This window comes from Lagopus leucura, unplaced genomic scaffold, assembly GCF_019238085.1.
Source record: "Lagopus leucura isolate 7727_CA_CO unplaced genomic scaffold, USGS_WTPT01 Super-Scaffold_100022, whole genome shotgun sequence".
Lineage (NCBI taxonomy): Eukaryota > Metazoa > Chordata > Aves > Galliformes > Phasianidae > Lagopus > Lagopus leucura.
The window spans coordinates 9,628,246-9,649,547 of record NW_024962275.1 but is presented as its reverse complement, the minus strand read 5'-3'; the positions used below and the strand labels follow the sequence as shown (position 1 = coordinate 9,649,547).

General features: G+C 48.1%; 2 protein-coding genes across 8 annotated transcripts in view; one reads left to right on the top strand and one right to left on the bottom strand.

The window, feature by feature from the left end:
* Position 1: 1 nt before the first annotated feature.
* NOXA1 (NADPH oxidase activator 1) lies at positions 2 to 14,535 on the bottom strand. 2 transcript variants are annotated; one of them, XM_042878844.1, is made up of 15 exons: positions 14,362 to 14,535; positions 13,040 to 13,122; positions 11,196 to 11,304; positions 8,926 to 9,060; positions 7,722 to 7,829; positions 6,950 to 7,009; positions 6,322 to 6,359; positions 5,665 to 5,806; positions 4,313 to 4,366; positions 3,368 to 3,440; positions 3,123 to 3,181; positions 2,034 to 2,203; positions 1,335 to 1,440; positions 1,013 to 1,242; positions 2 to 922 (listed from the first exon to the last, which is right to left on the bottom strand). In XM_042878844.1, the coding sequence occupies exons 1-15, from the start codon at positions 14,533 to 14,535 to the stop codon at positions 904 to 906; spliced, it is 1,560 nt and encodes a 519-aa protein (XP_042734778.1). In that variant the 3' UTR covers positions 2 to 903. The 2 variants fall into 2 exon arrangements, with proteins under 2 accessions (XP_042734778.1, XP_042734780.1); XM_042878846.1 differs by having other exon boundaries at positions 1,119 to 1,242.
* A 656-nt stretch (positions 14,536 to 15,191) lies between these two features.
* Positions 15,192 to 21,302, top strand: part of EXD3 (exonuclease 3'-5' domain containing 3) — a 236,037-nt gene continuing 229,926 nt past the window's right edge. For all 6 annotated transcript variants that reach the window (XM_042878808.1, XM_042878811.1, XM_042878809.1 and 3 more), the window contains exons 1-2: positions 15,192 to 15,204; positions 20,440 to 20,501. The gene's annotated coding sequence lies outside the window, so the exon portion shown is untranslated. The remainder of the gene's footprint in view (positions 15,205 to 20,439; positions 20,502 to 21,302) is intronic.

Below are 21,302 nucleotides of genomic sequence, written 5' to 3'. Positions count from 1 at the left end.
AAATCTGCTCAGTGTTTATTTCACGTTCAAGTTATATATTCCAGCTTTGTCAGACACTAAATCCATAGCAGGCTCCAGCTCCAGGCACTTGAGTGTTTTATCTACATCAGCAGAGCCCAGCACAGCTCAGCTGCAGGAATCAGACAGTCCTCTCAGTCCTTCCAGCTCCAGCCACCAGGTCAGCACTGCAGTGCCCAGCCTGCCTTCTGCACAGACCCTCCAAGCCTCTGCCAGAGCCCCAGGCTGGTGTGTGCAGGGGTGTCTCCACAGCTGCCTCTCTTTGCTGCAGGACCCCTGTCCACACAGCAAGAAGCAGGAAAATCCGGGCAGGACTGCTTAGGGGCTTGAGAAAACAACCAAAGGCATCTGGGCTGAGAAAGAATCAGAGCTCTTTGGCTCTTTCAGATCCACAGAGTATTCACTGTGTGAAGATGATATATGATGGTCCTAACCATCATGGAGAGGGAGTAAACTCTCCTGCCCAAAAGGAACCTTTTCCCACCCTGCAATGTGACACATGGCACGTGGACATTTCCTGTAGCCAAACACAGTCCCCTCCTTTCTCTCTGCCCTATACAGGAACATCTTTGGCAGTGGAACCACAGAGGTAAAAATGTCAGGTCTGGGAACAGGCTGCAGGAAATGCTGCCAAGTGAATGCTGGAACAGACCTCACGGGATCTGTCAGTGCAGGACATCTGTTCAGGTTGAGCAGAGCTCCTGTCTGGGCCAGCTGTGTCCAGATGAGCTGGTTCTGGTGTCTCCTACCCCTGGCAGATGGGACCGATGGCAGCGGGCTCCTCATGTGGTCAGGTAGAAGGCTCCTGTTCCCTATGGGAAGGCACAACTGGTCTGGGTTGCAAAGCATTTAGGGAAGATGCCAGTCTTGCCGTTGCAGTGCCCTTCAAGCCAGTCCTTGTTCACTGAGAAAACAAAAAGAATCAAGATAAGCTCTGGCTCACGGGAGCAAGGTTAGTGAGCTTTCATGGCTCAAAGTTAACTCTGGTCTGCACCTCCTGCTGTCACAAAGTTGAAACAGCACTGGAAAAGTCATCCACTCCTCTGTCACGTTTACATCAGACTCTTTCAGAGAGCCTGTAGATAGGACTGGAGAGCTACCTTCAGAGAGAATATCCAGCACATCCCCCTTGCTGAACTCCAGGTCTCCTGGTCCCTGTGCAGGGTACGAGTGCTGAGCCAGCATCCGGTAGAGGATGGGTCTGCCTGAGTGGGAGTCCAAGTCCTACAGCAGAAAATCAGCATGAAGGTTGCAAGGAAAAGCAGAGACAAGATTAGAGCCCAGCATAGCAGAGATGCTTGTCACAGCCCACGTACCTGGCAGTAGAGTGTGATCCTGCCATCTGTCAGCTGCTGCCACATCTTCCCTAGATCTTCCTCTCCTGAAACTGCACCTAGTTCTTTGCCATCCAAATGCCTGTAGCTGTAAGGGTTCATTAACATGACTCAAATCATATGATCTAAAGACATTTAGGCAAATCTAGCCTTCTACAACCTTCAGTCTGCAAAACTCTCTTTGTAAACCAGCTCCAAGCTTGTCACCTTGTGCAATGACAAGGGGCCACCTTGCATGCTCAATGGGCACAAATGGGCACACATTTGTTGGGGAGGGTCTTGCCTCCTCAGACACTTGAGGGGTAGGTCTGAATCTCTTATGTCTGCACCAACTGTGAGTCCCCAGGGATGTCACGGTCAGGGATACCCACCCCAGGACTAGCTAACACCGGACTCCCAGATTGCTCTGCATTGATTCCAGTGTGTCTTTAAGGCCATGCATAAGAAAATTCAATACACAGCAGTTGCATTTGCACAGAGTTTTTCCTTCTGTTCCCTCTTTTCTTGACAATGACACAGTTTCCTTGGAAAGATCCTCCAGGTCTCCAGAGCCTATGGATCACACGCTGTTCCCCATCGACCAGAGACCAGACGCAGTCAGACGCCTGCGTCCTCAGGGAAATCACTGCTGCCAAACTCTGCAAGGACAGGGTGCACAGTGAGTGCTGGAGGACGCCATACCTCAGCCTCCCACGCTCTGCCTGCTGGCCAAAACGCTGCCGGAGCAGCGCCCGCAGCGCCGGCACGGAGGGCACCTCGTCTGCCCTCAGCACCACCATGCACTCGCAAACCACCCGCAGCACAGCTGGTCTGTCTGAGCTGGAGGAAGTGTCTCTGTGGGTCAGTGGGACCTGTGAGAGATGTGGCAACACAGACAGCCTGGTTATTCAGGGAGCTCTTATCACGAGAGCTGGCAGACGCAGGATCTGGCTTCAGTGCTGCCGCAGAGATAGTGAAAGATCAAAATGAAGATTTGAGTTTTAGAGAGGGAAAATCTGGGGTCTAAGCCTAGGACCAAATGCTCCTGCCATGACCCAGGAAGCCTGTTTCTGGCTCAGATAAAAGCAACCTCTGAATGTAAACCTGTATGAGCCGAGCCCCAAGTCCTCCACATATCTGGAGAGGTGCAGCCAGGTCCTGCTGCCTTCTGTCAGAAGTACAGCTCCAAAACAAGACCCTCAAATCCCTGCAAACGTGGGCAGCGAAGACAAAGGGGATAAGAGCTGATCTGCCCCTGGCACTGCTAGAGAGGTGCTGACCCCAAGTGGACACAAAATCAGTTCCAGCTCCGCCACACACCGGCTGGCAACGACATGGAGCTGCATTAGATGGCATTATCCCAGAAGAAAGCTGCTATGGATGTTTGAATTATCATCATAAGCAGACTGACAAGGACAGAAAATGTTACGCGGGAGGAGGGGACCAGGGATAGCAGGTAGTTCAAAGGCAAAATGGCTGCAAACTGGGCACTGTTGTGCCTGGGGCTTTTGGCTCCGGGAGGATGGCAAAAGAGTTCCGACCTGGGAAACCTCAACTTCGGGGCTGCCTCACAAAGCTGTAGGGTCATGAAATCAGGAGCGATGGAGGAAAGGCCCCACGGGCTCTCTGTGGAAATGAAAAATGGGCAAAGGAAGAGGTTTTTTTTTCCCAGTGATTTTGGGGCAGCTCAGGAACTTTGAAGCACCTGGCCATAATCTGACCCCTTGCGCTTTTTATATCCTTCATTTCCTAGGGCAGTGAGTGGCAGCTTCAGTTTGTTAAACACCTTACTTCAAAATCCACTTGGGATCCGGAATCATTTGCAGAAACATTTTCTTCCCCAAGAGATTCTGCAGAATGAGAACACAAAAACAGCACCTGCAGTCAGCAGAGGCCACACACAGCACTTCTGCAACCCACCAGCACACAGGCAGCCACTGCTTCAGAGGGCAGCAACCTCCCCATGCACCCTAAAGCCCCTTTGGGCACAGCAGCTTCACAAAACACCCACAGAGGTCCTGGGCCCACAAGACTACCTGGTGTCTGCTTCACGTGGAGCCGGCTGGGAGGGACCTGGGCAGGAGGGAGAGGAATCCCATCATTGATCTTCTGCAACAGAACAGTGTAAGAAAGGAGTGAGCAGAAGACACTGGAGGGTGGGCAAGGCCAGTGTTCAGGTCAGAGGCTGCAACAGATTACAAATTTTCCCAGAGAGACCAGTTCATGAAGCAAATGCCCAAGTGAGCGTTATGGCCAGGGATTCATATGGAGGAAAAGAATCATAGCAGAATTAAAACAAAAATCTCTTGTGGGGAACTAGAGCCTGTATAACACATTGCAGCATTGGGTTCAGACTGGAGAAGGACTGGGATCACGTGTGGAAATGCCTATGGAGGAGATGGGAGATGAAGAAATATTTCCCTGAGTCAAAGGCGAGGATTGAGGGCTTAAGCACATGGCCTCCGGGCAAAAAGCTGTGTCTGTCTGGAATTTCTGTCCCATTGCAGATTCCCCTGCTCTGTGCTGGTGAACCAGAACATATGAGCACTCCTCACCCATTTCTGTGCTGTCTGATAGCTGTAGGGAGCAGGTTGGCCAATTACATGCTGCCTGCCCTCACGATTATTGTGACAACAACGTGACAGTTGGTCATGAGAGCTGTGGCAGCTTCTCTTGTCAGCCCCAGTAAATAAGAGATAACAACACCTAGATCAGCCCGTGATGTGCGACACCGAGGCCTGGGCATGCATCTACACTTTGCCATACAGAGATCAGATGTACAGAAACTAATCAGCATTTTTCCTGCTCTTAACCCTTCTGTTGTTCAAGAGCACTCAGTCTTTGCTCACCATGTCTAAGCTCAACTGCAGTGCTTGCCTTACGCTACCATTCTATCCCGTGATAGTCTTACAAACAAAAGTTCTGAACATGTATTTCTCAGTCATTTCCTCTTCCCCTGGGTTGTGAGGCTGTTAGCTCACCCATTTATCCATCTTTGAGGCAGGCTCCAGGATAGAGGTCGGTATGTGCAGCTTCTGTGGGACAAAGAGCGAATCATTGAGACAGGAGCTGCTGCTGTGGGAGCTCCAGCCCACCCAGCTCCATCTTCTGTTAACCCCAGTTACACTGCTTGTGCCCTTACAAAGCATCACTTGATTGCAATACAAATGTGCCCATGGCAGGTCCAGCCACGGGCAGCATTAAAAAAAGGTTCGTTCCCAGAAATTGCTGAAAAACATCCAGCAGTCCTTTTGCATTGTTTTCTGCCAAAAGCAGTTTTAGTAATCGAGTGGCTGTGAAGCGACAGACCAAATACCCCCCAGGCCCAACACCCTGCTCCTCAAACACATGCTTAGGGAGAGAAGCAGCAATGCTGAGGGGTACCAGCCCAGCAGTGTTCTTTGTCTTCCAACAGTCTCTCCTACAGAGCTATTAATTCCAACTGATCATTGTGAATAATTACACTTTTTGTTTTTTTTTCCAGTGTGTGCAACATTTAATTCCTCTTTTCTTTGATATTCATCTGACACTTCATTGACTAAACCAGCACATTCAGATCCTTCTGCGGCTCCAGGTCTGTGCTTCAGGCCATGTTGAATGGTTTGACTGCCATGAAACATTACTGCCTTAAGAAACACACTGTACTGCTGTCACTGTGCCACTCAGGGATCTGTTAAAGGACAGATCCTGGTAGGACACCCTTTCTTAAAAACAAGCAAACAATTAATTTACGTTCACCTTTTATTCCTCTTCTAATCTGTTATCAGTCCTCAAAGCACAGTCTCTCTTGCTTAGCGAGCTCAAGCTATCTTTCGTGGTTCTGTGTAGAATTTTTTATTAATTTAAAAGCAGGTAAATAACTGTGCGTTGGCTCCTTCAAATAACTTAATTACACATGAGAAGTCATCAAAAGACTTTTCCATGTTGTATCTCTGTATTCCACCCGCTTGCCAATTCTATCTAGTTAAGGACCAAGCTCTCTCTTTGGCTCTCTTAGAGCTCTCAGCTGACAAATCCTGCTCCATACTGTAACCCTTTGTGAGGTCTACGATCCTACCTGATTCCACCATAGGATCCCCCAAAGTGGAGAGCACAAGTGCCCAAAAGGACACTTCTGTGGAGCTACAGAGGTGAACAGGAGAAGCTGGGGAGAGCCAAGAGTCAGAGACATCACGTCTGCAGTTAGCAACTGCTCTGCAGAAATGAGCTCCTGAACTCAGCTCTTCGGTGCTACAGGTGGGTCCAGAGGACACACTCAGAGGGCTGCATTGAGCTCCTGTCTGCAGACAGGACTGTGGTCTCTGCTGGAAATCCCATCTGTTTTTTTTCTTACCTGCCCATCATGTATGGCTGTAGCCCAGCCATCTGCTCCTCTTGCCAGCACAAAGACCAGGCTGCTGGCTTTCACTGCCAACTTCTCCACACCCTCAGGGTAATAATGGGACAAAACCCGATAGTAGCCTGATTCACGGTCTCTGGAGAGAAAGAATGAGAATAACGATAAAATCTTCCAGATCAAAGCAATGACTGAATTCAGCTTCAAATTTCTGTTGTTACATTATCACCAGAACAATTTTTATGTTTTTTTGAACCAGTTAGTGAATACTTGGGAATTTGGTACTGAGAACTAGATCTGGACTGGTGAGCATCCTCTGCCACTGACCTGGGCAGATCCTACAGCCTCTCTCTGCCCCCATTTCCCAGCCAGAATATGATCTTTGCCAATATCCCAAGATCACTGAATCGGTTCCTGCAAACTGTCCCAATATCTCTGTACAAGAGCTGCTACTGAACTGCCACACTCTTGCCAGGTGCAGTGTTTCTTGCAGCCACACAAGCCACACAATGTATTCAACATTCATTCCACCCTTGGGGCAGGTGGGGGTGAATCACAAAGAGTCCTCAGACAGAGACATGGGAAAACAAAACATGATTTTTTGAACAGAAACAGTGAGAGAAGAGTTAGACCAGGGTAGAACTGAACACATACCTCACAGCATCAGCACTGGGTTCATAAAAGCCCTGTTTCTGTGGGAGGACAACAGCATATAACAGTATGTTACACAGCAACATTACAACCTTATTTACTGTCCCTATGAATAGGAGGGAGCTACACATATGGTACTTTCTGTAATCCCTGTTTGTCACACCACAACATCCAGAGAGAAGTCTGCTGTTCCACACCTTGCCAGGATGAACCTGCCTCTTCTCGTTCTCCTTCTTTATCCATCGCAAGCAGAGTAGCAAACCATTGACTCCAAGACACTCACATAACTGCAAACCAGCTATGCCTGTGCTGACAGACTTAAGAAAGTAAATTTACAAACGTGCATTGAGTGCAGTGAAATCTCCACTGCTCTTCGGACACAGCAAAGAGACAAAAGTGCATCATCCAAGGGTTGGAGACTCATTCTGCCAAGTCCTTCCCAGTCAACATCAAAGCACTCCAGCTGGCTCTGAAAGCCCTCTGGATCTGGTCTTCAGAGACAGAAACAGCGCTGCTTTTCCATTAATATTTCATATTAATATCCATTAACACTGATGGTGTTAGGATCTCAGGCCCTACATGAAGCTCCATGACTGCCCCATTCCATTTTTCACAGCAACGTCCTGCTCACCTGTGGCCTGAGAGGTTCAAAGCCAATGTACTCATCATTGGGAATGATGGATGAGATCACCTGTGCAAGGAGAAAATAACGACTTAATCTAGGCTGGATGAAGAGATGCTCAGACTTCCTGTGAGGCTTTCACTCGGACCACTTCCTTCTGACATCTTGAGTGGTCAGGCTTAAAGCAGAGCAATGCATTTAGTGGAAAATGCAGCTTCAGTTTTTGTCCATGTATTTTCCATCTTTACAAAGCCCTTCAAAGTATGAGTGGATTATTTTCCCTTTCCTTTGTTCATACTGGAGCGATCTGGCCTGTGGCACTTCTGCTGACTGTGCTGGTCATGGAAAGGATTGGAAGAATTCTCTGCTGGTTTGCATTAAAGCACATAGCAAAGCATTTTTCTGCAAAGTGCATGTTTGTCCCATTGGGAATGCAGTAACAAATAGGAGGAATGTGCTCCTTTGAAAATGTTGTTGTCAGCAAAATGACAGCCACAGGGATTCATAAGCACCTGCTCAGCTGTGGTTGGTGTTTTTTTTTCCAGTTTAAAGTGGCCAAGATTGGGAAGGATTTTAGCAGCAATGTGCATTTTTGATAGAAAAGGTGTCACTTCTAACAGATTTTGGCTTGTGTGTCCCAGATGCCCTGACTGAGAGCCCTGCCACTGGGTCTCCACCAGTGCAGCGATGGGTGGAGTGGGCAGCAATGACACTCTGCAGATGTCAGAAGGTGGGGTGTTAATCCGTTTGCTGTTTATCTCAATCATCACGTGGCTGTTACCTTAGGTTTCCCCAGGAAATCTTTTGAATCCAGCTGTTCAACTTCCTTCTTTCGTGGTCTGAAAAATTCCCCCAGGGGAACCTGCATAGGCTCTAAAAATAGATGGTTCTGGGCGTGGGAAGAAGATAAAGGAAAAGCTATCAGTTAACATGAAATGAATCACAGCAGCAGTGAAAAGCAAATATAGCTTCTGTGTGTGAGAGAGATCGGCTCCAGGAAGACATCGGGGCAAAAAATAAAGCTGTGAACTTGATAAAGGTCACTAAGTTTTAACCAGCACGTGAAAAATAGAAGCCCAGCAGCCACTGCCTAGTATGGAGTCAAAGGCTGACTGTCAGCATAGGAGGGGTGGGAGGGGAGGGCAGTGGAATAAAGTCTGTTAAACAAGTCTCTAAATGTCTCTAGTTGATTTCAGATATTTTGTTTGGTCTGTCTGTGCAGCAGCTGAGGAGCAGGTAAATAGTGAATGTAAATCATATGCTAATGTAAAGCACAAACATGATGCTAGATGGGAAGATTAGATTACTAAAGTGATAACTCTTTAGAAAGGAAACAAACAAAACAAGGAAGTATGGAAGCAACAAAATAATGAACCCTCCAGGGTCTCTCTGGCCTCCTGCCACTGCTGCAGCCAGCACTGCGTGGCAGCAGTGCTGTACAGCACCTGAGGCCAGAGTAAATCAGATACCTGTAAGTCGTTCCTGATGGTAAAAGAGTCTTAACAGGAAACTATTATGTAGAATCATCTCCATAAACACGCTTGCACTGTATTTAAGCTCTAAAGGTGATTGTCATTAATGTCTGAGCTGCTACCAATTGTCACCAAAGCCAAAGGGATTCAAAGAAGTCTGCCAGCTTTGTGAAAAGTGAGACTCTCCAAATCTGCATTCAAATACTCCATGAGGCAACTTGTTTCACAGTGCAAGTATGAATAGGGCCGAGCTCCTGAACAGCAGGGTCTAGGAAGTACTGACTTCAACGTGAAAGTAAGGCCATAATTCCCAGCTCTGGTGCTTCTATGCCATAAAGCTCCTGGAAGTGACAGAGGTTAGCTGAAGCTCGGTAGAGCATCACACAGCAATTGCTTGGAGTGTCATCAGGTGACCAAACCGCTGGGGCAGACAGGAAAACCCAAAGACATAAAACACTGCAATTCTTCTCTCGGGTTCCTCAGCTTGAGCCCAAAGCACTTCCCCAGTCTTACCTGCACTCGCTCAAGAGCCAGGGCCAGCGTTGCTGATCTTCCTTCAGGTCTCCACACGATGGCCTTCTCTAGGGTCTCTCTGGCCTCCTGCCACTGCTGCAGCCGGCACTGTGTGGCAGCAGTGCTGTACAGCACCTGAGGCCAGAAAGCAGGGAGTACAGCTGTCCTCCTGCTGCTCCAAGGGCAGCAGCTGAACGGCACCCAGTGCTACCAACTGGGCTCAGCCAGGCAAGAGACCTGGCACTGAACCACCACGAAAAGAGCCTGCTCCCCACTGCTCACAGGAAAGGCACCGTGAGGAGCACAGCTGAGAAAACTTCATAATCAGAATGGAAAGAGATCAAAGCTGTGCTTTCAGCTGGCACTGCCAGTTCTGTTCAAAGCACGGACAGGCATGGGGAAGAACAGATGAAGACTGTGTTACCAAACAGGTTTTCATCTTATTCTTCCTGTGTCCAAAAGGCTAGTAAGGCAAACTGTATGGGTATCTTTCTATATGAAACTAGGTAATCTTTTTTGCTGCACAGAATTGTAATCTTCTCTTTCACTTTGGGATAACCTAACTGAAATTTCTGCCCTTTGCGTGGGCTCTGAAGGTGCAGGTTGCAGCTGTAGCTTGCTACCCAGCATGTAAATACGCTCTTTGAAGAGGTGGTGTGAGAGTACTACAGACTGGGCGTCAGGAAGCCTCAGTCTGTATGCTTAAGTGAGAGGAAGAGAGTTCTTTTCCACTTTCCATTGGGCATCAGAGTATGGAAATGCTGCTGTCCAACAAGGCAGAAGCGTGGTCTAACAGACTCATTCAGATAACCACATCATGTAAGATAGTAAGGTATCAGTTTGCAAATTGCTTTCTGGTATTTGGACAAAAAGCAGTACTTGGAACTGAAGTGCAGGCGGTAGGAATAAAGGAAAAGCAACCTACATCATAATTGAATATCAGTCTTTCAAGGTGGAATGATCATCTACTGGAACTGCAGAGATACTCCTCCTTGGAAAGACAGCAGCCTCAATTCAGCTCAGAAGTATCAGCTCCACCAGAGGCAAAAAATGCCTGGATTTCCTGACCATACACCGAAATCTCTCTCTTGAGAGTATCAGATGCAGCCCATGAGAGGCCTCTCATGTGGAAAGCTGATGGCGCAGCTCTGTAGGAGGGTTTGTTTGTGCAATTCAAAAAAACAAGCTGCAGGTAGCTGTAGCAGTGAGATAGAAATGAATCAGGATGAGATCCTGAATCCAGTGTCAGAATAGTGAGAGCACACAGCCTGGCAGCACCTGGAGCACATGAAGAGAGGGACTGGATATTCATCACACAACCAGTGCCATCTTCCTCCAGGTGGACTGGGCACTCCTGTAGCCCCGTGCATTTTAAAGGAAGCCTTTGTTTCCAAGTGCATTTGAGCTCAAATACAGCAGTACCGTGGCACTGAAACTGTTAAAAACAGTAAGGTTTGGGAAGCATCACAGATGCCAAGGGTAACTCCTTCTTGCCAGGTACAACGTGATGTAAATTAAAGAAGGCTGAATGACAAGTTCCAAGGCACGCTTGATTTGCGTTGCACAATGACTCCTTGCTCTCACGGAAGTAAGGTTTAAATATTTGTTCCTGTATCTGCTTCTCGGTCTGTGTACATGCATTTGGGAATGCAAAATGAACCTTCCCAGTAAGGCATGCACAGCTTTTATGAGTCCTTTACAAACTAAACATGAAGGTGCTTACAGCCAGTTCTGACTCAGACTTTCTTTAATGGCACGCAGCAGGCTGATTCTGTGGGACAGCCTACAAGCTGCACACAGGGGGTTGCAGTAGCAATGTGCTGCTTGCAGCCCAGTGAGGTTAGACACAGAGACAACACTGAGACCAGTTGCTACAGTTGGAAAAATGGCTTTTGTGAACAAAACTTTCAAAAGATCTTTATTCTATACAAATTTTGTTCCTATCTGTCTATAATTCAATCTATTTCAACTTTTAAAGCTGAAGAGTTGATAAAATTTGTGTATGTATTACTACAAGCAAGCTTAAAAAAAAAATTCATGGGAATCTGCTTCAAACGATTTCACATCTTAGAGTCACTTGTTAAAACTCTTCAGAGATGATATTGCTTTATGAGTGCTTTTAAAGGAACTGAATCATGGAAGTGAAAGCATTTTTTCTACTGTCCTAACATAGGGCCTTAAAAAGCTTTTGGGTTACTTATGCCTGCTGCTGAAAACCTGATGAACGACTCAACAGGGGGGAAAGACAGCGGAGTCAGAAGTACCCTTACCTCCCATGCATAGAGAATGTGCCTCAGCCCCAGCTGCTTGTAATCAATGAAGGGATTTTTTCTTAGATGACTGAAGGCCAGATGATAGTCAGAGAGAGCTTCTTCATACCTGCAATGCAGAAATGACAGGTGAAACTGAGACTAAACAGCTAAACTCTAATTACAGAGTTCAAGAGTAAACCAGCAAAAATACGCACTCTGCCTAACAGCCTGCATGAGGAGAGCAGCAGCAGGGATGTGTGTCATCTTGAGACCACAGAAAATTCTCTGTCCTATCCTTGTACTTATTACAAGATGAATCTGGCGAGTCTCTCCTCTAGGACTATCTGCACCACTTTACTATTTGGGATAAAAGACAGGCTTTGATACAATTTGATACAATTGCATTTCTGCAATTAATGTAAAATGCAAAGAACAAAGCTTTACAAATGCTGTCAGCTCCCTACCCAGCTTTTTGCTGGCAGTTCTGCCCTGGCAACATCTCAGAGAAGCAGCAAGGGTTACGAAACCCCTGCTAATGGTGAGCATATACAGACAGAGCACTGTTCATAGAATCACAGAATCACAGAATCACAGAATTGCAGGGGTTGGAAGGGACCTCCAGAGATCATCGAGTCCAACCCCCCTGCCAAAGCAGGTTCCCTACAGCAGGTCACACAGGTCGGCATCCAGGCAGGTCTTGAACATCTCCAGAGAAGGAGACTCCACCACCTCCCTGGGCAGCCTGTTCCAGTGCTCCGTCACCTCACTGTAAAGAAGTTCCTTCGCACATTGGTGCAGAACTTCCTATGCTGCAGTTTCCAGCCATTTCCCCTTGTCCTGTCTCCACTCACCACTGAAAAGAGTCCGGCCTCGCCATTCTGCCCCCCACACCTTAGATATTTATAGACCTGGATCAGGTCCCCTCTCAGTCTCCTAGCATTGCTCAGGTTGGAAAAGACCTCCAGGTCCAACCGCAACTACTAGTAGAAATTTGGAGAAACTCCTAGAGCAGAGGGTTAGTCTGAATTTACACCACGGAAATCAAAACAGGTCCCACTGAGATCGCAGGCTGAGAAATGAAGGGTTCAGGAAGGGCTGTGCAATGGTCACCCCATCAAGGGGCAGAGGGGAACAGCTGCAGCCCCGGCCAAGGCACAACCATCCATGAGCATGGCTCTGCTGGTGGTGGCACACAGCATGTAACTGCTCACTCATCTCATTTCCAAAGGTAAAGATAGTAGTTCTGAGAACTTAACCGGGAAAAAATGGGAAAAATAACAGGAAAGAGTAACTGAAGGTCAGAGGAGACCTGTGAAGTCTTCCACGCACCTCTGTGAGCAGGATGTCACCGAGGTTTAACCCCAGAAACAGGGAACAATCCCACGATGACTGTGGAGCAATTCTACTGTTAAATCGGTGAGCAAGATAAGGCTGACAGCAACCAGTCAGCAGAGGGTTGGACAGCAGAGCAGACTGTGGGCTTGGGAAGGCCAGACTTGCATGTAACATATGAAGACACACGAGACAGTGCAACTATAAGTTTTTCACTTCTTGTGACAAACTGAATGGCAACGTAACCCTCCATCAGCCCAGCATACAGGAGTGGCTTTGGCTTCTTTCCCTGCGTGTACAGGTCAATAATGGTACATATCAGCCACTGCTGGGGTTCTGAAGCTGCACAGCTTGCATCTGCTCAGTTCTCCTCTGTAAATGGAAGATGATACTTGCTGACCTGTAACACGGTTTATAAGGCCAAACCAGACCATATAAAATGCTTAAAATTAGTGGAGGATCAAGTTTTAGGGATAAAGCTGTACTAAAAGCAGAAAACAAAAGAATGAGCAGGAAAGAATATTACTTACATTTCCAACTGCAGGCAAACAAACCCTCTCTGAAAGTAGCCGACAGCGAGGGAGTTGTCCTTTGTAACTGTTTTATCAAATGCCTATGGAGAAAAACAGACATCTTGGGGATGAGTGAGGACTCCTCCATCAGTGCCTGGGCATATGCCCAGCTAGGTGCAGAAGGCACCCCTAGGCTTGTGAACAGCTTGTCTGCTCCAAGAAATGTGGAGCTGTGATCCCAGCTGAGGGGCAGGAAATGGCTCCAAGTCCTCTCAGGTTTTGCCTCTCCATGAGCTGAGCTTCAAGATTTTACCCTTCCTTGGGAAAAAAAGACTGAGTGCAACAAATGAGCCCTGTCTGCCATCTGATGTCTTGCAACCTTCGAGCCCTGTTGCCTGGAGCAGAGCTTGATCTAACAGCAGGCTGTTTGAATCTGCCTACAGTGATCTGTGCATAAAGAGAGAAACCGAAGGGCTTCACAAACTGCACTTAAATTCAATATTTCTGCTTCCAGTTTCCAGCTGAATATCAGCAAAGCCGGTAACAGCTTGTGGCCAACGGTTCAAAGTGGTTTCCCACTCTGCTACAGAACAGCCTTCCTGAGAATCTGTCTGAGAATGCTGGGAGGCCTCTTCGCACAACTACTGCAGCGTGGCAGCATGAAGACAGTGAATCGAGCCTGGCCCTCTGGGCTTCCTCATGTTGCCCAGCACCGCAGTGAGGAAAACGCACTGCAGGACTCAAGGTGTCGGTGTCCCTTTGGCAGGGTGTCTGGCTCCTCCTGTGGCTCAGCCAGCACTCCTTGCTCTGCTCTGCTGTTCTATAAGAGGACAAAACAACCAACTGTTGGTCTACACAGAAGAACAGCCGAGCCGTGTCCCTGCTCCCTGGGGCTGTTCAGAGGCTCTCAGGCACCGTCTCTCACAGGTATGAGACACAGCTCTGCCCCTTCCAGCACAGCCTGAATTCTGCCTTCTGCTGCTCGAGAGTACCATATACACCTCGGCGGGCTGCTGACACCGAGCTGTGCAGATGCCTGGCTGCTGGAAGCTGCGATGAGGCTTTTTCCCAGCACTTGCACGCCCACCCCACATGGCACCAGACGCGATGTTCCGCGATAGCGGCTCCTCTCGGCAACCTCAGCTCGTACAGCATCTCCAGGGGACGCGCAGAGCTCCCTGTTTTAAGCCCACTGGTTCTCTCTGATAAGGAATCAAGACCGATAGATTTCACCAGTTCGAGAAAGGCGTCGTGGAGGAGCGCGTGGGGCGTTTTTCCCTCACACACCGGGTCGAGCAGAGCAGCCCGAGCAGCCCTAGCCCCTGCCGCGCCCCCCTCACCCGCAGGGCGTCCCGCAGCCGCCCGGCTCGCAGATGCACGCAGCCCACGTTGAAGCAGATCCTGGCCGGCGGCTCCTCGATGCCGCAGAACGCGTCCAAGGCCGCGTCCCAATCCCCGTCGTCCGCTGCCAGCACGGCTCGGTGCCAGCGCTTCAGCAGCTCCCTGTACGCCATCGCGCACAGCCGGCTCCCGCACGGCCTCACCTGTGTGCGGGGCGGGCGGAGGCGGACAACGAGGAAGTGCTGCGCCTGGCTCCCTCCTGCCCGGGGCGGCTGAAGGGGGGCGGGATGCGGGACCACGCCACGGCCCTGCGGGTGCGAGCCCTGCTGGGTGGGGCTGTGCGGGCACTCAGGCACTGTGCGGGCGACATTTTGGGGGAAAAGCTGAGATAAGAAGTCATAAACGCGACAGGAGCAGGGGGATGCGGGCTCTGACCAATGGAAGGTCAAAAAGCCACCAATAAATCAGCGCGGAGAGCAGCCCCTGATGGGGCAGCTGCAGGAGTAGCACAGCCCATAGCGCTGCTTTTTGAAACGTTTACATAAAGATGCACTCTCGCTGCCGCGCCGTCGTTCCCATTAAGTACAGTAAATACGGTAGGCGGACGGCAGCCCCGCGTTCTGGTCACTACGGTACATCCCTCCCGCCCCGCCCCTCGGGGCTCGCAGCGCTGCTGCGGATTGTAGCGCCCCCTGTCGGCGCAGCGTGCGGTGTCCACAGGAATGAGGTCCGGCGGCGCGCGGGACCGGAGCGGGGAGTTCCGGGAGCGGCAGCTGCGGGGAAGGGTTTGAGCATCGGACGCGGGGGGGGGGCTGGCGTTGCCGCTTCCGGGTAGGCGCCAGGTGAGTGGAGCTGCGCGCAGAGCGGGGGAGGATCGTCGTGTGTGTTCATTTTCACTGCAGAGCAGGGCCGTGTCTCTGTTCGTGCAGTAGGAAGCTGGCAGACAGTGGCTTGCAGGGTTCAGCTGCGCCAGTGACACAGTGTGAACTTTGATGTTATGGGAAGAATTGATTGGTTTGGTTGTTTTTTTTTTTTCCTTCTAAAAGAGAACCAAGTTCGAGTGATTGTGTGCTCCTCCATATGGCTCCTAGAGCACGAGCTCCAGTTCTAGCAGCCCTTCAGCGGGGGTTGAAAATCCTGGAGGCCACAGCAGTGTTCTGTTTCTGGAAAACGAGGCCTGCAGCAGATCTGCTGAGCTCGGTGTGCTCAGGAACACCCCAGAGAAGAGCTTTCAGTCCCTTTGTGTAAAGCCGTGCCTGTGGCAGAGTTGTTTGGCAGTTGAACGTTTGTGGTCTTTCTACCAAAAGTATAATGAGCCCTGGTAACTGAAAGTCAAAGCTATGCGGATTCTTTAAAATACGACACAATTTGCTAGCAGTGGTGGATGTTAATTACAGGAGTCGTTTCCAAGAGAGGTTAAAGGTTGCCATTTGCTGGGGCTTTTTGGCTGGAGTCAGATAATGCCGTGGAAGGAAGGCTTCAGTGTGGGAGCTCAGGATGCCCAGGTGGCTGGGGGGAAATCTGCGAGTCAGCTGCTGGGACTGCGCTTACACTGCTTGTTCTTCCCCGTCAGAAGAGGAAGAAGCTGCAGAAATAGCAGGATTTTGTGTGTTTCTGAAAGTTTTCATTGTAAATTAAGGTTGCTTTAACGTGTCATGCTTTTGTATGGACCTCCACTTTAAGGAGGAAGCATAATTTTCTTCCAGGGGAAGTTTAGCGTAAGTTAGTGGATTTCTTCCTCCACTGTTCTCAGTCATCAGAATTGAGTCACAGAGAGCAGAGTCAGAGCTGGGCAGCTGGGGAGCTGTGTGAGTTCAGAGCATCCCTCGTTCAGTATATCCTCCACATGGAGGTGACACAGCCTGCAGTCTGCCCCATGCTGGGAGGGATTTCCAGCCAAGTCAAGTCTGAAAGGCATGAGACGGGCTTTTCACCTCCAGATGAGCAGTTTTCATGCTGGGACTTCCTGCTGACACACTTTTTATCTCATTAGGTTCTTCTGAAGGGCTTTTGGATCCGTTTGTGCCCATTTATTGTTTTGATAGGATAAGAGTGCTTCCAAGGTTATAAAAATATACTGAGTGATGGACTCAACTAGAGGATCTGTTGACTCACTCTGAAATTATGAAGTTTTGTTTAAAAAAGTAAAAAGCTTCCCGTGCTTCCATGAATACTGGAAGTCTCTTAGGCAGCATTGGGTGTTTTGGTGTTCCCTGTGGTTTTCTATGGAAACAGGCTCATGGCTGTGACAGCTTTTTGGCACAAGTGTCACTAATAGCCGTAACTTTGGTTTCCATGTTTTTTTCTCACTGTTTATTGCAAACAATAGAGCAGGAATAATCAGAAATTTTAGCATGGGGAGCAGAACCAGCAAAACACGTACCCTGCAATGTAAATTAATCTGCCAAGAAACTCTGATTTGGAATTTTTTAGGCAGTAATGCTGTCTATTTCAAGTAAGCATAATGCTCACGTGCACAAACTTTTGTTGCTTACAGCGTAGCAGTTACAGCAAACTTTTCTCAGCTTTGTTGGGAGAGCTGAAGAAGCTGCTCTTGTGAAACTGCAGTGAAACTGCATCAGAACAGACACTGCTGCTCGCAGAGGTTTGGGAGGACTAAACTGCAGCATTTGAACTGCTTCCTTTTCCACTGACATAAAGTAGTGTGAGCTGGCAAAGCTTGAGACAAACTAACTTCTGTGTGCTCCAAAGGCAGCTTGGAGAGAGGGAAAGGGAGGAGTGGGTGTTCTCTGTGCGTAGGCTCAGCACTGTGAGCTCTTGGCTCCGTTAGGTTACAGCTGGGAGCTCAGTGCAGAGGCAGGTAGGTCGGCTCACAGCTGCACCAGGAGCACGCCTGCACATTTTTGCCCTTTGGCAGCCAGCAAAATTGCTCCTGAAGTAAAATAATGTTCTCCAAAGTTGCGCTGAGTCCTTGTTGGTGTGTGATGAGTCCTGGGAGGAGTGGGGTGAGGGGACGCATGTCACCTTGTGCTAACTGAGAAGCAGTGAGTGCTTTTCCCCTGAACTAAGTTCTGTTTTGATGCAAAGGTAATTACTGAGCTGAGCAGAATGCCTATGACTTCAACATAATTTTTTTTTAATCTCTCTGAGAATCCTTGGTGCTATGCAGGCAAATAGCAGCAGCCCACTCAAGCAGCTCCGTGCTGTAATGGTGTGTGTTGGAGCAAGGGATGGCCATAAAGGAACTGAGAGGCGTGTGAGAGGAGTGGAATTACATGAACAGAAATGAGTTATGCTGAATGCTGAACATCCTTCCATTTCCCATTCTCATCTTTTAATTGAATTAATGTCTAGTAAATTAATACAGTGTGGGAAGAACTGTGGTAGACGTGAGTGATAAAAGCCTGAAAAATTATTCTGAGAAACAATGAAAGAGGAGAGTGTGAACGCCTGGGATAAGGGAAGGCTGAAGAGACACTGCAGTTAGATTTGTATCAGAAGAGGAGGCTGGAAAGCTCCTTTCCCAGGGGATGAAAGTCTTGTTTCTTCTGTGAATACACAATGCAGGTTTAGTGTTGCAACATCAGCAAATGGCATTAAGTTGGGCCTGCAAGACGGGAGTGCTGTCGAACTGCTTGGGACTGGGAGCAGTGTGCTCCCTCCCAGCTGTGTGAATTCCTTGCTAGGTGAATTGGGGCAAAGAATGCTTTATGGTCTGCAGATAATGATCAAACGTAATTAATTTCCTCTCTTTGGCAGCCACTCACTTGAGATGACACTTTGGGTGCTTGGTGTTGGCTCCAAGCAGCAGTAGACATGTTGGAGAGTTACAACAATTGCTGTTTTCAAACAAATTTCTATATAAGAAAGAATGATGTTTTTTAGAATAACCCTCTGCAGTGTGTTCTGCAATGCACAGATAGACCAAAGAAGTTAAAGAAAGATCAAATATCTTGGAATCTGATCATACCAGCAACAGCTAAAAGTCCTTCAGCTCCTGCCCAGTCCCACGTGAAACATGGGCTTCTGTTCCTCCTCTGAGCAGTACGTCCTGCTGGCGCTCTCTGTGTGTTACCTGCCCTTCCAGCTGCAACACTGCAGATCCAGAAGGAGAAAGGAATTGCTAATAAACAGAATGCAGATATAGATAATGGAAGAACAGAGTAAAAGAAAGTTGGTTCTTATTTACGTTGTGTAAACATTTAAACAGCAACAGCGCCTGAAACAGTTTTGAAACCAAGACATGGTTAAACTGGAGCTAATGTGCCTACCTGCTGTTGCTAGTGATGGTAGCTACCAAGAAAATAAAAGCAGTGGAGTCAATGCATTGTTTTCTTGTGGTATGGAAACCAGGTTCCCCACTGCATGCCCAGCTCTGAAAGCATGGCTTTGTTCTTAGAATTATGTTTGTACCACTACCTGTGGGATCTGTTCCTGTGCAGCTTGTGAAGCACATCTGCTGAGCAGAGCTGCACGTTAATTCTCCTTCTGTTGCACCCAGAGCAGGAGAGGCTGCAGCTCTGCATGGACTGCACACATTGCAACGTGTTCCTTCTCTCTTGGTCGCCCCTCCAGCTGTGCCAAAGTTATCATCTGACTTTGCGTTAAGCGCAAGTGTATGGCTGCTGTCATTTCAGAGACTTCTTTTCTGGTTAAAATATTGCTGTTCCTATGTTATAGTCAGCTAGGACTGTGCAGAGGGATTTATTCTTGGCTGACGTTGCTCTTACCTTCAGAAGCAGAACATTTTACAGTACTGGGGCTTCCCCTATAGGTCTGCTCGCAGCCATGTGGCTCAGGTACCAATGCTCATGTTCTGCAATGAACTTCAATATTTAAACTTTCGCCGTGTGGGAATTGCCACGGCTCAGAGCAGCAGTTACAGCTCAGGCTGCAAAGTACTGTAACTCTCAGTCTGTGTTATTTTTTTGTGCTCACGTTTCCCATTCTGCACCAAAACTTTCCGCTGTGTGGTTTTAAAGGTACTGCGGCCACTGCTGATTTTCATGCGGGCTCACTGAGCCTTGTTTGGATTACATGTTCGTGGAAGAAAAATCCCTTTTTCAAAACATGCAGGACACTGCTTGCCCGCTGCTGATCTTTTTAATGTCAAACTCTGCCTGAACCTCCTCGAGGAATAAGCTGTTATGTCAGAAAAAGAGTTGCCTGGAACATAACAGTGCTGTGAGGAATGTGTGAAGATGTGGGAGGAGGACCTTTGCACTGCTTGGGAAGTGCTTGCTGCATTACACTGCTTCACGTGGGTTTTTTTACATTGAACAACTGCTTGTAAGTTTTTGGGAAATATTCCTTGGGGACTGAAGTCTCCCGCTGTTAGAAACTAAAGGGAAATTGGTTTGGTTTTTTGAGATAGAGAATGCCATCTTGCTTTACAAAGCAAAGCTGTGTGTAAGCACCAGACTGTGTCAGGCTGGTTTTTAGTAGCCATGTTTGAATGCTTTATAGTTTGGGTTTTGTGTTTTTGGTTTTGTTTTGGAATTGATTGTTGCCTGTAGGTCATTCAGATGAATGGGAGTGGAGTTCTGGCGGTGTTCTGTCGTTAAAGTCTGCCTGGAAGAGGACAGTGGTGCCATTAAGGTTGTGTAACATCTGCGTGGAGTTCTTACTGTCCTTGTGACTCTCAGACACGTGATCATAACCTTACAGCAAAGGTGTTTGGCAAGAAGCAAAAAGATTGGCAAGTATGTAAGGCCGTGTTTGAAGAAACACTGTGTAAGTAGTGATAGAACGAGAGGGAATGGCCTCAAGTTGTGTCAGCAGAGGTTCAGGTTGGACGTTAGGAAACATTTATTCTGCTAAACAATGGTCCCTGGAATGGCACCCAGGGAGGTGGTGGAGTCACCATCCCTGGAGGTGTTCAAGGAACAAGCAGATGTTGTACTGATGGACGTGGTTTAGTGGGGAAATACACCTGGCAGGAGGACGGCTGGGCTGTGAGCTCGAAGGTCTTTTCCAGCCTTGGTGACTCTGTGATTCTAAGAAGATGCTTCACGCGTGCTTGACTTGCTGTCCCCCCAAGGTAACACTTCACTGCATCCTGTCAGTGAGCGCGCAGAAAGCTGTGTGTGCTAACCACAGGCTTTGGTTCATTGCAGGTCTGTGAGCCTTGGGTCTCCCAGCCATCTGTCGGAGCTAGCAGGGTCACCATCCTCCTCTGGTGAGTTTGATTTTATTCATTTGTTTGCAAGACGTTTTTCAAAGCATGTGTGCTTATGTAGGTAGGGGACAGTGAACTAGACAGTAAACCAAGTTCCACTCATACAAACTTGCAGGGAGTTGTTTAATCTCTGTATTTACATAACTGCTCTTAAAATGAAGACATCCCTTCAGAAAAGCAGTACTTTTTGATACTGCAGTGTATTAGGGAGTGGGTTTATGAGGATTCAATTTTGTGTTGTGAACTTCATGACATTGCTATTTTTGTAGAGGTTAGCTTGACTGTGTTCAACGCCGTGTTGAAAAGCTCCCCAGCAGTTCCTTACAGATAAAGCAGATCCTGTAGAACTCAGTTTATCTTTAAGTTGTACTTGGTCAGGTGCCCTGGTATCACATCTCATCCGGATTCCTTTCTCAGAAAGTGAGAATTCTGAATTTTTCCATTTTTCTCTTTTGTCCTGTTTCCTACTTACATGTTTACCAATGGAGGCTTGCATAATAGAAGGGAATATAAAACGTCTGTGCAGGAACAGTCAGCAGTCAGTGTGTTTGTCCCTTTTGTTCAGTGGAAAACAAAGCTTAGAGTTTAATGAGAAATTTCTGGAAAGTCTCATTTGGGATTTTTCTGGTCTCCTGTGTGTGTTGTGAAACGGCTGCAGCTTCGTTAGAGGGCACTCTTGAATAGCACACGGTGAGGCTGCTGTCGGACAGCATTCAGCACATCCTCTGCTGGGAAAAAGGAGTCCTGGGGGAGATGTAACGTGCTGCTCCGGAGCACAGAGCTTGAAGCCTGGGATGGATT